The 15,536-nt window shown below is 42.6% G+C and overlaps 1 protein-coding gene across 2 annotated transcripts in view; it reads left to right on the forward strand.

Moving 5' to 3' along the window:
* Nucleotides 1–15,536, forward strand: part of LOC132834406 (synaptic vesicle glycoprotein 2B-like) — a 54,443-nt gene that overhangs the window by 14,829 nt on the left and 24,078 nt on the right. The window contains exons 2-5 of one of the 2 annotated variants that reach the window (XM_060853302.1): nucleotides 1,247–1,427; nucleotides 2,570–2,721; nucleotides 9,834–9,967; nucleotides 12,372–12,461. In XM_060853302.1, the coding sequence (XP_060709285.1) occupies nucleotides 1,247–1,427; nucleotides 2,570–2,721; nucleotides 9,834–9,967; nucleotides 12,372–12,461 (557 nt within the window). The remainder of the gene's footprint in view (nucleotides 1–1,246; nucleotides 1,428–2,569; nucleotides 2,722–9,833; nucleotides 9,968–12,371; nucleotides 12,462–15,536) is intronic. The other variant, XM_060853303.1, reaches the window with a different exon arrangement.

Consider the following 15,536-nt stretch of genomic DNA (forward strand, 5'->3'; position numbering starts at 1 on the left):
GCAGTTGTCGATTGTCAAATAAAAAAATCTATCTGGTTCACAAATGTCCATTAGAGAAGGACATCATTACCTGGTCTGATCTGCATGTGACTCCAGACCCATGGCAATGTGGTTGACTCTCACCTGCCTTCTTGGCAACCTCGTAATAAATGCTGGCCCAGCCAGTGACATCCATATCCTGGGAGGAATAAGAAAATCTATTATAAAAAGATATTCCAACAACAGCCAGAAGTTCCTAATGTAAGTGGGGAGGAGAAGTATTCAAGGTTCTGTCAGGGTGCAGGCCTGTGCCAGGTGAATGAGCCAGGATTGTTCTCTACTTCATACATCTAATCTCTGAAACTACTCAATAGCAGGATGCTTTGTGGTAACTCAGAGAAGAAATTGGCCCTTAATAATCCAAACTGAATATGTGTTGCTGGAAAAGCACAGCAGGTCAGGCAGCATCCAAGGAACAGGAGAATCGACGTTTCGGGCATAAGCCCTTCTTCAGGAAATCATTCAGGACATTTCCTGAAGAAGGGCTTATGCCCGAAATGTCAATTCTCCTGTTCCTTGGATGCTGCCTGACCTGCTGTGCTTTTCCAGCAACACGTTTTCAGCTCTGATCTCCAGCATCTGCAGACCTCACTTTCTCCTCCATAATAATCCAAAGCCCAGTGAACCATTACTTAGCCTTTGCCTATCTTCTCCTGAAGTTGCTAATATATATTAAGCCATGACTTCATACCCACCTTCAGGAGCTCCTTGTAGGTGGTGATACTGAATGTAATTAAGTAGGGCCATAGAGTCATAGCATGGAAACAGACTCTTCAGTCCAACTTGTCCATGCTGCCCAGATATGGTTATCCCAGCTGAGTCTAATCCTGCCCTCACTCAGTGCCCTTGTATGTTTATGGTTTAACAGCAAGAGTTAATGGATGGCACCGACCCTTCATAAGCAGAAGGTCATAGTTCAGGGCTTAACTAAAATCATCCTTTTGACGCAATGTTGAACCAAGTTACTTTCTGCGTGTTAAGATGGATGTTAAAGCTTTAATATATTTTAAGGGAAGCAGTGAGTTCTCCCGGAGACCCAACCAGCCAATACCAACAAAAAAGAAGAATATGTTTGGGATCATTCTGGGTGCAGAATTAGCTGGTGTGTTTGGTCACGTAACAATATTTACATCAATCAAAACAAAGTTCAATCTCTGAGGAAAAATTTAATATGATTGTTATTAATCTCCTTATTACTGTTTTTCAGGCTTGATAGTTTACTTGGGAATGATGGTAGGAGCCTTTGTCTGGGGTGGTCTGGCAGACAAAATGGGCAGAAGATATTGTCTGATGATTGCCCTCAGCATCAATGGAGTCTTTATCATCTTTTCATCATTTGTCCAGGGTTATGGTATATTCCTGTTCTGCCGACTACTTTCAGGAGCTGGGTAAGGGATATCAATCTTTTGAAACAAGGTATTGACACAGAGATATTGCATTTGAGTACTAGCTAGTCATTCTTGTTAGCATTCTTGTTCCTGGGTTGGGCACACACACTGTTGTGTATTACCCCTGAGTAAAAGTAATACACGCTGTGCTGCAGACATTCATGAATGGACTATGTTTATTTACTCCCAGTAAAGAGAAAGAGAGATATACCAAAATGCGCAGACTTTGCAATGTACAACACATGCCAAGTTATGAATGTGCAGCTATCTCTCCTGCATGTACCTGCAGAAGATGAGAGTGCTGTATTGTATGCCGATTTGCGTCATGCTTTTTCAGAGTTTCTGGAATGATGATTGGGTCCACTGCTCACGAAATGTAACCTCAAGTGTGTCAAAAGAAATATCTTCTTCAAAATGATTTTGTGAAATTATGAAAGGTGAAATTTAGCCTGATGCTTGGGCTAAGAATTTGATTCTGTGGAATTTGTAAGTGACCTGATTTTGCCAATTTGTTCTTTAATCACTCAAAGAAAAAAACCCAAAAAACTCTGGATGCTGAAATTCAGAAACCAAAACCAAAATTGCCAGAAACACTCAGCGGGTCTGGCAGCATCTGTGGAGAGAAATCAGAGTTAACGTTTCATATCCAGTGACCTTTCTTCAGAGCTCCAGAGCTGCTGAGATTTTCCAGCAATTCCTGTTCTTGTTGTTATTTATCACTCTTTCCCTCAGAGGCTCTGGTTAACACTAATTGTCTCAGTTACCAAAGAAGACAAACGGGAGGGCTGGAAGAACACAGCAAGCCAGGCAGAATCAGGAGGTGGAGGACTCAACGTTTTGGGTGTAACCCAAAGATATAATTTGTACCATCAGATAATTTGGATCCAATCAACTGCCACTGCTGATTTGACAAGCAGGAATGGAAAGTGGGGATTTTGGGAGCATTATCCATGGAAGAATCATGAAGAAGACCGAGTGCTACATTTTCAGAGCGACAGTGGACATTAATTGCAGCCTCATCTGCATTACCCATATGCCAAGGCCATAACAAAATAATTTATAATATTAAAAAGAGCAGAAGGAAAATTTTAAAAGGAAACAAATTTACCCACAAGAATGCCTGTCATTTCTCTCTCTTTTAGTATTGGCGGCTCCATCCCCATTGTTTTCTCCTATTTCTCGGAATTCCTGGCTCGGGAGAAGCGAGGGGAGCATCTCAGCTGGCTCTGCATGTTCTGGATGGTGGGTGGGATTTACGCATCAGTGATGGCCTGGAGCATCATCCCACACTACGGTGAGTGTCACAATCCTTTCTCGACCTCTTATATGCATGCTCAGAGAGAGCGAGAGTCTGAGATGATGGCCTAGTAGTATTGTTGCTGGTCAATAATAGTAACAATTTGCTTTGAACCCCACCATGGCAGATGTTGGAAATTCAATTCAATAAAAAAATTTGGAATTAAGAATCTAATGAATAAAGATCACACAACACCAGATTATAGTCCAATAGGTTTATTTGGAAGCTCTAGATTTCGGAGCGCAGCTTCTTCATAAGGTGATCAAACCACTTGATGAAAGAGCAGCACTCCAAAAGCTTGTACTTCCAAATAAACCTGTTGGACTATAACCTGGTGTTATGTGGTTTTTAACTTTGTCAACTCCATTCCAAAACCATCTCCTCCACATTGAATCTAATGGTGACTGCCATTAATTGTTGTTTAAAAAAACACATCTGGCTCACTAATGTCCATTAGGGAAGGAGTTTACTTGTCAGAATCCAGACCCCATGGCATTGTGGTTGATCCAGCTAGTGTGGGAACACTGTTGGCATCAGAAACTGTCTGTCCAGACAACTGAGCTAACAGGGGTACAATCACTGGAGGGTGGAGGCCTGGTGGTGATGGGGAGCTGGTGCCCCGATGAACTGAGCTTCAGATGGAGGTAACCCAGTTTCCTTCCTGCTTTTTAGCCCAAGCTGTTGGGCTGACCATCTTCTTCCCCTCTTCCCCATCTGACTGTAAGGTCTCATGGTCATCACACTGCACGTGTACTGCCTGACCTCTCGGGTATTTCCAGCTTTGCTGTTCTTATTTATGCCAGCACACTCCCATCACTCGTATGTTTCAAATAAAGGATGATCCACCCATCTTTATTAATTGCACAGAGTTTTGACAGGAAACTGCAAAGTGCAGTAGGGTGACAGAATGTCCTTTCACCTTGGGGTCAGCTCAGAATCCAGCCTGGACTGAAATAAAGAGCTTTCTCGCAGTTGCATACTCCTGAAACGAAAGCAGACTGAGGCCATATATAGCACAGTCTGAAATTTGCAAAATCATCTTAATCCGACAAACATCTATGGGGTTTGGTTTCATACCAGAGAGTATGTTTGCCTGATAAGACAGGTTCCATTTAGTTCAACCTTAATAGTGTCCTGTATTATGGGCTTTAGGTTTCTCAGTTTATTTTCAAGGACTTCATGAAGGCTGTTTTATGTCCCCTAGGGAGTGTCATCACTGCAGACATCCACTCTCTGATTAGTATCCCTGTAAATGGACTCTGCAGGAAGCAGAGTATCAGTGATGTCTCATAGCTCATGTTACCATTGAAATTGAAATGAGCTTCAAGATTTAACAAGGATGTCAGCTGATGTTTCTGATCCAATCATGAGTGCACTGTTGCACTTCTTAATATGGTATCTTTAAAAAGTTAGCTCCTGTGGTGAAGCAAAGAGAAATTGCAGCAATGATTTTTCCTGCAAGAATGCAGAAATGCTTTGAGTAATGTTACTAATACATTGATTGCATGCAGCATGAATATTTCTGCTCATAGACCCATGCATTATCTGCAAGCACCCAGTGCTTTGGATCCAGTGGTCAGATTCATGACTTTGTGAGTGATGGGCTACAGAAAGAAAGCAAGAACAGAAGCTATGGTAAACTGCAGCACACCCACATGAGCACACTCTCTGGTCCTACGCCTGACACCTCTTGTTGTCATGGTGAGGGAGGAGCCGAGAAACATACCGCAAAGTCTGGTTGGTACATTGCACCTTGTAACTGTGCTCCAATTAGGTCGCATTCTTGTTAAGGATTGAATAAATGGGATTAGCTCGGTTGGCTGGACAGTTGATTCAGAATGTAGAGTGATATGATTAGTGTGGGTTCAATTCCTGCACTGGCTGAGGTTATCATGAAGGATTCTCCACTTCCATGAGGTGTAGTGACCCTTAGGTTAAATTAAACTTACCATCAGTCATCCATTTCTCTCTCTAATGAAAGATTAGCCCTATGGTCTGGTAGGACAATGGCAATTTTACCTTTAATTGTCTATATTAATCAAAAATAAATGTTTATTGTGATTGCAAAATTATTTACATATACAGCAGCTTACACAATCCATCCTGAGGCTCGTGTTGATAAGTTACAATGCATCTGTAAAATAAAACTCCGCACCTTTAATGCGGACAGCATTCTGTACTGGAGAATTGGAGATGTTTGACGTGACAGCCAGAACTATGGTCAAGAAAAATATATTTTAAGAATACATTTGAATGTATGGAGAAATTTAAAGAGCATATTGAAGTGATTGAACTAACTGGTGTCATGAGAGCATGTGAAAATTAATAAAACAGTGTAATACACATTAATGGACAGCCAAAGGAGGATTTGGTTGAGATGCAGAGGTAAGGCATGGAAGATTAAATTTAGGTGTATTTTAAGTGATATGTCGATGGCATAGGTTTATGGTGAGAGGGGAAAGATATAAAAGAGACCTCAAGGGCAACTTTTTCCACACAGAGGCTGGTACATGTATGGAATGAGCTGCCAGAGGATGTGGTGGAGGCTGGTACAATTGCAACATTTAAAAGGCACCTGGATGGGTATATGAATAGGAAGGGTTTGGAGGGATATGGGCCAGGTGCTTGCAGGTGGGACTACATTTGTTTGGGATATCTGGTTGGCATGGACAAGTTAGACCGAAGGGTCTATTTCCATGCTGTACATTTCTATGACTCTGTGACTCTATGATGATTAAGGTGTAAACAATTTTAAAAACTACCAGAGACTGTCATACCGAACATTGCTTGGCTATCTCACTAACCACCAGAAATGTGATAAAATGTATCATTCAAAAATTGACATTAGATGTGTCATGGTCAGACAATGGTTCATTCAGCTCCATCCTCTCCAGCTCTCTGCTGCAACCTTGCCTTTTCACTAGTTTATTGACATTGCACTGAGCCACATTCATTTGATGTTCCTCCTGGGTTCTCTAAAATATAAAAGGTGACAAACTCCTCCTCCTTGCTACATGTAAATCAAGGTTTACTGTGCTGTTTTTGACTCAAGCTCATTCTTGACACTTGACAACTGCTGCATTTAGGGAAAAGGGTGGCATGATGGAGTTTGTAATGTGTTGCACACTCCCCTGTATTTCCAAATATCCCTACAGTGCAGAGAGAGGTCATCTGGCCCATTGAGTTTGCACTAACCCTCTGACAAGCATCCCACCTTTTTCCTGTAACCCTGCATTTGCCACCTTTTCTACACATCCCTGGGCACTATGGGTCATTTAGCTTGGCCAGTTGACCTAATCTGCACATCTTTGGAGGAAACCGGAGCACCCCAAAGAAACTCATGCAGGCACTGGGAGAATGTGTATCTCCATACAGTCACCTGAGGGTGGAATCAAACCTGGGTCCCTGTCACTGTGAAGCAGCTGTGCTAACCACTGAGTCACCATGCCACCTACAATTCCACAATTTACAAAATCCAATCTAAATGTCTTCACTCACCTAGAATCCTGAGTCTATTTTCAAGTTTGCCATTTTGTACCATAGAACCTGACCCTTCAGCTAAGTGTTTCAGTTTTAATACAAAACAATCTTTATCTGTGACTAAACTTAATCTGCTGCAAATGTGTTGCTGGTCAAAGCACAGCAGGTTAGGCAGCATCTCAGGAATAGAGAATTCGACGTTTCGAGCATAAGCCCTTCATCAGGAATAAGAGAGAGAGAGCCAAGCAGGCTGAGATAGCAGTGAGAGAGGGACTCACTGAAATCCTTGTAGAGGGAGGAAGAGAGCTTCTTCAAGGAAGGCATCCTTGTAAGAGGATTCGCAGTAGGTTAAAATCTTCGAGTAAAAAATGAGGTCTGCAGATGCTGGAGATCACAGCTGCAAATGTGTTGCTGGTCAAAGCACAGCAGGTTAGGCAGCATCTCAGGAATAGAGAATTCGACGTTTCGAGCATAAGCCCTTCATCAGGAATAAGAGAGAGAGAGCCAAGCAGGCTGAGATAGCAGTGAGAGAGGGACTCACTGAAATCCTTGTAGAGGGAGGAAGAGAGCTTCTTCAAGGAAGGCATCCTTGTAAGAGGATTCGCAGTAGGTTAAAATCTTCGAGTAAAAAATGAGGTCTGCAGATGCTGGAGATCACAGCTGAAGGGCTTATGCTCGAAACGTCGAATCTCTCTCTCTTATTCCTGATGAAGGGCTTATGCTCGAAACGTCGAATTCTCTATTCCTGAGATGCTGCCTAACCTGCTGTGCTTTGACCAGCAACACATTTGCAGCTGTGATCTCCAGCATCTGCAGACCTCATTTTTTACTCGAAGATTTTAACCTACTGCGAATCCTCTTACAAGGATGCCTTCCTTGAAGAAGCTCTCTTCCTCCCTCTACAAGGATTTCAGTGAGTCCCTCTCTCACTGCTATCTCAGCCTGCTTGGCTCTCTCTCTCTTATTCCTGATGAAGGGCTTATGCTCGAAACGTCGAATTCTCTATTCCTGAGATGCTGCCTAACCTGCTGTGCTTTGACCAGCAACACATTTGCAGCTGTGATCTCCAGCATCTGCAGACCTCATTTTTTACTATTACTAAACTTAATCTGTCCACATCTTCCTCACATCTAATATGCAAATAGTTGGGCCAAAACCTTCCTTTAGAAACAAAGCAGCATACTCCTTTAACATTTTGGGACGTCTCGTGTCCTTGTGCTTCAATCCTCAGCCAGGCAATTTCAGAAGAGGTTTTTACCCTGGCACTCCATGTCCACATGCTCATTGTAAACAACTCTACAATGTCAATTCAGATATGGCACCAAAAATTACATGTTTAGCAAAGTCAAAATCCTTGCTTTGCCAAAGAAAACAAGCCTGATTTTTGTAACTCATACTTGGCGATTGCGAGGAGACGCTGAAGAATTCATGTTTGGCAAATGAGATTGAATTGAGACAGCGTTATATCATGCATATCCATTGGCAGATATGCCAACACTCTACAGAATAAATACCAACTGTGAGAGAACGAGATCTGGGTCTAGTATACCATTAAATAAAACTCAATATCGTGAGTGAAAGCTAAAGCAAAAAGATTCACAGTTTATGACAGAAAATTTCACTGTAAATTTCCATACTATTTTCTTCTTGTACAGAACCTTGGTTGGAGTTTAAATAGAGTGCCCAGTCCTCCTCATCTCTATCCTGAAAGGGAGAGACCCTAAATTTAAAACAATGCCCCCTAAGATATATGGGTAATGTTTACTTGTTGATTTCTTTAAAAAATTGAATAAAATGCTCATTAAAAACATTGATGTCCTGTACTGTCAGTGGTGAAGATTAATCACAGGGAGAGGATACAAGAACTGAACACATATGAATGTGCTCATTTGCTGGTATTTATTTGTGCGAAAAAATAGAAAGTGCTGGAAAAACTCAACAGATCTAGCAACATTCAAGGTCAGAGAAACATAGTTAATGTTTTGAATCCAGTGAGCCTTCTTCAGTTAACTCTGCTTTCTATTCACGGGTGCTGCCAGATCTGTTGAGTTTCTGCAGCAATTTCTCTGTTTGTTTCCAATGTTCAGCTTCTGAAATTCTTAGTTTTAGTGTGGTTGACCTTTACTGGGTGTGTTGGATCAGCAAGTGGCACCTATTTTTGTTGAATGTCTTCTCTGGAAACCTTTTGCTGAGCTGTGCACTATCTAAAGTCAAGAGAGAGCAATGTGCTTCTGGCGGGTGTTGCTAATGGCTATCCTAGACAAGAGATGGTCCAAGATAGATAACTGCTAATGGGAGACAGCCAGGATTACCTACCATAACATATCTGCATGCTAGAATGTTAATTTTCACGTGAGAGATAAGAATGGTTGCTGCTCACCTGAATTCGCTTAGTTTCCTCCTTCTGCTAATTATCTGAAAATTAGGACTGTTGAAATGCTCTTTCACAGTCCCTGCTGGGCTGGCTTTTACTGCTACTTAGGCTTGTTACAGGATGTGGGAGAGCCTGTGTTGGACTGTGGTGGACAAAGTTAAAAATCACACAACACTAGGTTATATTCCAACAGGATTATTTAGAAGCGCTAGCTTTTGGTGTGCTGCTCCTTCATCAAGTATTTGTGGAGCATCAGACCATAAGTGACAGAATTTATAGCAAAACATTACAGTATCATACAACTGAAATGATATATTGAACAAACCTGGATTGTTGTTAAGTCTTTTATCTTTTAGAATGGGTTGCAGGTTTCGGTCATTAATATGTAAATCCCAGAACTCCTTTTAAGTCACGTTCTCGAGATAACTTAAGGTTTTATAACAAAAGGTGACATCTCAGCTCAGACAATGCATTAAAGGTGTGAGGTTAGAGGTGTCTGTACCCCAATCCTGAGTCAGACTGGTTCTGGATGTAGGTTTGCTCGCTGAGCTGAAAGGCTCATTTCCAGATGTTTCGTTACCTTACTAGGTAACATCTCCAGTGGACCTCATGCGAAGCAATGCTGAAAATTCCTGCTTTCTATTTATAGAACTAGAATAAATAGAAAGCAGGAATTTTCAGCATTGCTTTGCATGAGGTCCACTGAAGGTGCTACATAGTAAGATAACAAAATGTCTGGAAATGAACCTTTCAGCTCAGCAAACAAACCTACATCCAAAACCTCAACCTGAGCTACAAATCTTCTCAAAACTCTCTCAGACTGGTTCTATTTTCAAAGTGGAATTTATGAAATATTACATGTATTGACTGTCTGTATTGACTACCTGCCTATTTTTTGAGCAAAATAGAATGTATCTGCAAATATAATTCTGCAAATACAAATTCACTCCATAGACTTTTATGTGTGTGCACATACATGAGAGAGAGAGAGAGAGAGTGAGTGTGTGTATGTTAGTGTGAGTGCAGGTGAGAGACTGTGTGTTTGCATGTCTAAAAGCATGTTCTGTGTTGTTACAGGAGCAAGGTAATGTTAGACCCATGGAATAGAATCCGAATGTGAGACCTGGCAGGAGGCAAGTCAGGTCAATGGAATGTTGTGGTCGGAGTAGAAGGTCCAGGGACTGCCAGCTGCTCTTTTGATTGGCACAGGTGGCAGAGTTGACCTTACCAACGATTGTCTTTCTATCTGTTACAGGTTGGGGTTTCAGCATGGGCACCTCGTTTCAGTTCCACAGCTGGCGGCTGTTTGTCGTGGTATGTGCCCTACCCTGCCTGTCTTCCCTGATCGGCCTTCTCTTTGTGCCAGAAAGCCCACGCTACTTACTAGAGGTGAGACGACCAGCAGAGTAGAAGCTACCCAGGTTGTCACTTCACTAACCCCTCTATAGATAATTTGCAAAATTTTCTTTTAATCTTTCAAGGCTAAGTTGTTCTGTGATGTGCGGTAAGAGGTCTATAAAATCTTGAGAGGCAGAGATAAGGTTAGCTAGTTGACAGCTTTTTCCCCATGGTAGGGGAATCTAAAACTAGTGGGCATAGGTTTAAGGTGAAAGGGAAGAGATACAAAAGGGTCCAGTGGGGCAAAGTTTTTCACACAGAGGGTGGTGAGTGTCGGGAACGGGTTGCCAGAGACGGTAGTGGAAGTGAGTACCATTCCACCATCTAAGAAACATTTGGACAGGTACGTGGATGTGATAGGTATGGAGGAATATGGACCAAATGCAGGCAACTGGGACTAGTTAATTGTGAAAACTGGGCACCTTAGGCTTGTTTCCATACTGTAGGCCGCTCTGACTCTATGTATTTAACATATGCCTGAGATCCCTAGTTTACCCTGTCAGTGTATCTGCATTATCTTAGATCAGCAAATGGGAGTACAGTGTTTTAGACCCAAATCTTCACACAATCAGTGAGTGCAGCTCTCGATGGGAGACACAGTATTGTGAAATGATACATTAAAATACATTTTTTGATGTCAGAGCAGGGAGGTTTACCAGAATATGAGATAGACGGGTGACATGTTTGTGAAGGATTTGTACGGAACAAAACCGAGAAACTATTCCCAGTGACATAAACGTCAGGAACTAGAGGTGACGAGATTAAGCTGGTTGGCTTCAAAAAAAGCTGAAGTGGCGTGAACAATGTATTGACTGAAAAGATAGTGAAAGCTAATTCAATAAGAACTACCAAAAGGGCGTTTGATGAACATTTGACAGAAAAACAAAACTCCAAGCTCTGAGGAAAGAAAATTGTGACTAATTGAATAGCTCTTTCAAAGACTGACAGAAGAACGATGGGATGAATAAACTCCATCTATGTCGTGACATTCTATAATATCATTCTTAGCTTCCTTGGGATCCAGTTGGTGCTGCGAGTTACACAAGATAATTGACCACTGCAACTTGAGCAAGGCATGACTTCATGCCACCTCTTGGATGCACCCTTATCTATTTCCCAAGAACACTTTGGTGGCCATTGGTACCCCTTACAGGGACACTGCGTTGTGTAATCCCACTGGATCAAAGGATAATCATTATGCTGCTTTTGCGAACATCCTGTTCATAAGAGTACGGGGTATGACAACAGTTTGATAAGTCAGGTGATACTTTAGCATCCCAAATGATACTGCTATGATGCATAATTGTCAAAAGACCTGAGAGAAACAGCACATTTCAAGGCTTTTAAGAATAACTCCTTTAACCTCTGGGTTTCAGGACATAATTAATTTTAGACTTATTGCTTTATACATTTTGGGGTTTAGATTAGATTCCCTACAGTGTGGAAACAAGCCCAAGAAGTCCACACTGATCCTCCAAAGAGTAACCCACCCAGACCCATTTCCTTCTGATTAATGCACCTTACACGATGGGCAATTTAGCATGGCCAATTCACTTAACCTGAACATCTTCAGGGTGTGGGAGGAAACCAGAGCACCTGGAGGAAACCCTGGGGAGAATGTGCAAACTCCACACAGACAGTCACCCCAGGCTGGAATCGAATTTGGGTCCCTGGCGCTGTGAGGCAGCAGTGCTAACCACTGAATCACCGTGCCGCCCTCTGGGTATTTTTGCTGTTAAATTTTCCATAAATCTCAGTGAAACAGAGTATTTGAAGATCATTTGCCAAAGGTAAAGCATATAAACAGGACAAATTCCTTTCCCTCCACAGTTTAAAAGAAAACTTTGATTTTAGAGTTGTTGGTTTAATGACAATAAATTCTACTCATGTAATTGCTGTGACAGAGTAGACCCTCCACTTTGCAAAGTGAGAGTCTGGTTACTGAGCAGGAGTGCGGTGGAGGCTGGTTAAGGTGACTGAAGAACGAGACTGAAGAGGCAGCTTTAAGCAGGCTTTAGAGAGCTGTAGCAGGGCTGAGAGGTTCATGAGTAACATTCCTCAGTTGAGCGTTGTGATGGATGGAGGCAATGACAGTGTTACTGGAGAGGAGAGAATGAATGTATGGTAGGCCAGCAGCAGGAGAAATTAGTGAATTGCAGCAGGGTGTATATTTAGTAGGGGTTTCCGAGGTTGGCGATGTGGAATCAGGGAGAGATGAGGGTAGGATGAACATTAATAATAACTGTTTGATGGACGTGCAAGACCTTTGAAGAAGATGAAGATTGGCAAGTGCTTATGACTGCGACAAGCAAAGCTGATCTCCTGTCAGTATTAATGATAATTCTGATTTCTAAGCATTGTCCTGATCACACGCTTTTGAATTTCTGCTGAATAGATTGGAAAGCACGATGAAGCCTGGATGATTCTAAAGCAGATTTATGATACGAACATGAGGGCCAGAGGGCACCCGGAAGCTGTCTTCACGGTGAGCTGAAAGCAAACTCAACAGCTGATCATTGAGGATAATATAATATTGAAGTTTTTATTTATTTTTGCTGTGATCTTCTTCCTGTTTGTTTTATTTTTCTCTCATATCAGTGATGTAAGGCCCAAATCTCTGTCAACTCATTAAAAGATTGGGATGAAAACAAAAAATGCTGGAGATCACAGTGGGTCAGGCAGCTTCCTTGGAGAGAGAGCAAACTTGCTTTCCCTCTATGAATGCTAGCTGAGCCGCTGTGATCTCCAGCATTTTTTGTTTTCAGTTCAGACTCCAGCATCTGCAATAATTTGCTCCTAAAAGCTTGGGATGATTTGCGTTCTGATCTCTCTCTTTTATCCCTGCATTTTTCTCCATTCTATTTTTCACTCCCTTCTGTCTTTCTCTCTCTCTCTCTCTCTCTCTCACACTTCCTCTCCCTCCCTATCTAGAGTCCTAGAGAAGTAGAGGATAATATTGCGAGGATGATTCAGGAAAAGAGTGAAGGTAGCAGGGTGGTTGTTATGGGGGACTTTAACTTCCCAGATATTGACTGGGAGAGCTATAGCTCGAGTTCATTAGATGGGTCGGTGTTTGTACAATGTGTGCAGGAGGGTTTCCTGACACAATATGTCGACAGGCCAACAAGAGGGGAGGCTATATTGGATTTGGTTCTAGGTAATGAACCAGGCCAGGTGTTAGACTTGGAGGTAGGTGAGCACTTCGGGGACAGTGACCACAACTCGGTGACTTTTACTTTAGTGATGGAGAGGGATAATCGTGCGCCGCAGGGCAAGAGCTATAGCTGGGGGCAGGGAAATTATGATGCAGTGAGGCATGACTTAGGTTGTGTGGATTGGAAAAACAGGCTTCAAGAGAAGAACACTAATGAGATGTGGGGATTGTTCAAGGAGCAGCTACTGCGTGTCCTCGATAGGTATGTACCAGTCAGGCATGGTGTAAAGGGCCTTGTGAGGCAGCCGTGGTTTAGTAAGGAATTGGAGTCCCTTGTGAAAGGGAAGAAGGCGGCATATGTAAAGATGAGGCGTGAAGGTTCAGTAGGGGCGATTGAGAGTTATAAGGTAACCAGGAAGGAGCTAAAGAGGGAGCTAAGAAAAGCGAGAAGGGGACATGAAAAGTCTTTAGCTGGTAGGATTAGGGAAAACCCAAAGGCTTTCTATAGGTATGTCAAGAATAAAAGGATGACTAGGGTAGGTATCGGTCCAGTCAAGGATAGTAGTGGGAAGTTGTGTGTGGAGGCGGAGGAGATTGGAGAGACATTAAATCAGTACTTTTCATCAGTATTCACTCAGGAACAGGACACTGTTGCTGATGTGAATATGGAATCACAAATAATTAGAATGGATGCCCTGGAAATATGCAGGGAAGAGGTTTTGGGAATATTGGAAAGGATGAATATAGATAAGTCTCCTGGGCCTGATGGCATTTACCCCAGGATCCTATGGGAAGCTAGGGAGGAGATAGCAGAGCCATTGGCCTGGATTTTTATGTCGTCATTGTCAACGGGAATAGTACCAGAGGACTGGAGGATAGCGAATGTGGTCCCATTGTTCAAGAAAGGGAGTAGGGATAGCCCTAGTAACTATAGGCCAGTGAGTCTGACTTCAGTGGTGGGCAAAGTCTTAGAGAGAATGGTAAGGGATAAGATTTATGAACATCTGGGTAGGAATAACGTGATCAGGGATAGCCAACATGGTTTTGTGAAGGGCAGGTCGTGCCTCACAAACCTTATTGAGTTCTTTGAGAAGGTGACTAAGGAAGTGGATGAGGGTAAAGCAGTAGATGTTGTGTATATGGATTTTAGTAAGGCGTTCGATAAGGTTCCCCATGGTAGGCTAATGCTAAAACTTCAGAGGTATGGCATTGAGGATACATTAGAGGTTTGGATTAGGAATTGGCTGGCTGGAAGGAGACAGAGGGTAGTAGTTGATGGATTATGTTCATCTTGGAGCGCAGTTACTAGCGGTGTACCACAAGGATCTGTTTTGGGACCATTGCTTTTTGTTATCTTTATAAATGATCTAGAGGAAGGACTTGAAAGCTGGGTAAGCAAGTTTGCGGATGACACGAAAGTCGGTGGAGTTGTGGATAGTGAGGAAGGAAGTGGTAGGTTACAGCGGGATATAGATAAGTTGCAGAGCTGGGCGGAAATGTGGCAAATGGAATTCAATGTAGCTAAGTGCGAAGTCGTTCACTTTGGTAGGAATAACAAGATGATGGATTACTGGGCTAATGGTAGGCTACTTGGTAGTGTAGATGAGCAGAGGGATCTTGGTGTCTATGTACACAGATCTCTGAAAGTTGCCACCCAGGTAAATAGTGCTGTGAGGAAGGCATATGGTGTACTGGGCTTTATTGGCAGAGGAATTGAGTTCCGGAGTCCTGAGGTCATGTTGCAGTTGTATAAGACTCTGGTGAGGCCTCATCTGGAGTATTGTGTGCAGTTTTGGTCGCCATACTATAGGAAGGATGTGGAAGCTTTAGAATGAGTGCAGAGGAGGTTTACCAGGATGTTGCCTGGAATGGTAGGAAGATCGTATGAGGAAAGGCTGAGGCACTTGGGGCTGTTCTCATTGGAGAAGAGAAGGTTTAGGGGAGATCTGATAGAAGTGTATAAGATGATTAGGGGTTTAGATAGGGTAGATACTAAGAACCTTTTACCGCTAATGGAGTCAGGTGTTACTAGGGGACATAGCTTTAAATTAAGGGGTGGTAGGTATAGGACAGATGTTAGGGGTAGATTCTTCACACAGCGGGTTGTGAGTTCATGGAATGCCCTGCCCGTATCAGTGGTGAACTCTCCTTCTTTATGTTCATTTAAGCGGGCATTGGATAGGCATTTGGAAGTTATTGGGCTAGTATAGGTTAGGTAGGACTCGGTCGGCGCAACATCGAGGGCCGAAGGGCCTGTACTGCGCTGTATCCTTCTATGTTCTATGTTCTATGTTCTATGTATCTGTTTACTCTCCCATATCCATCTCTCCCCACCCACTTTTTCTCTCCTTTCTTTGTCTACTATTACCCCTCTCATTCTTTTTCTCCTCTCCTGACTCCTTCCTT

This window comes from Hemiscyllium ocellatum, chromosome 39 (assembly GCF_020745735.1).
Source record: "Hemiscyllium ocellatum isolate sHemOce1 chromosome 39, sHemOce1.pat.X.cur, whole genome shotgun sequence".
Classification (NCBI taxonomy): domain Eukaryota; kingdom Metazoa; phylum Chordata; class Chondrichthyes; order Orectolobiformes; family Hemiscylliidae; genus Hemiscyllium; species Hemiscyllium ocellatum.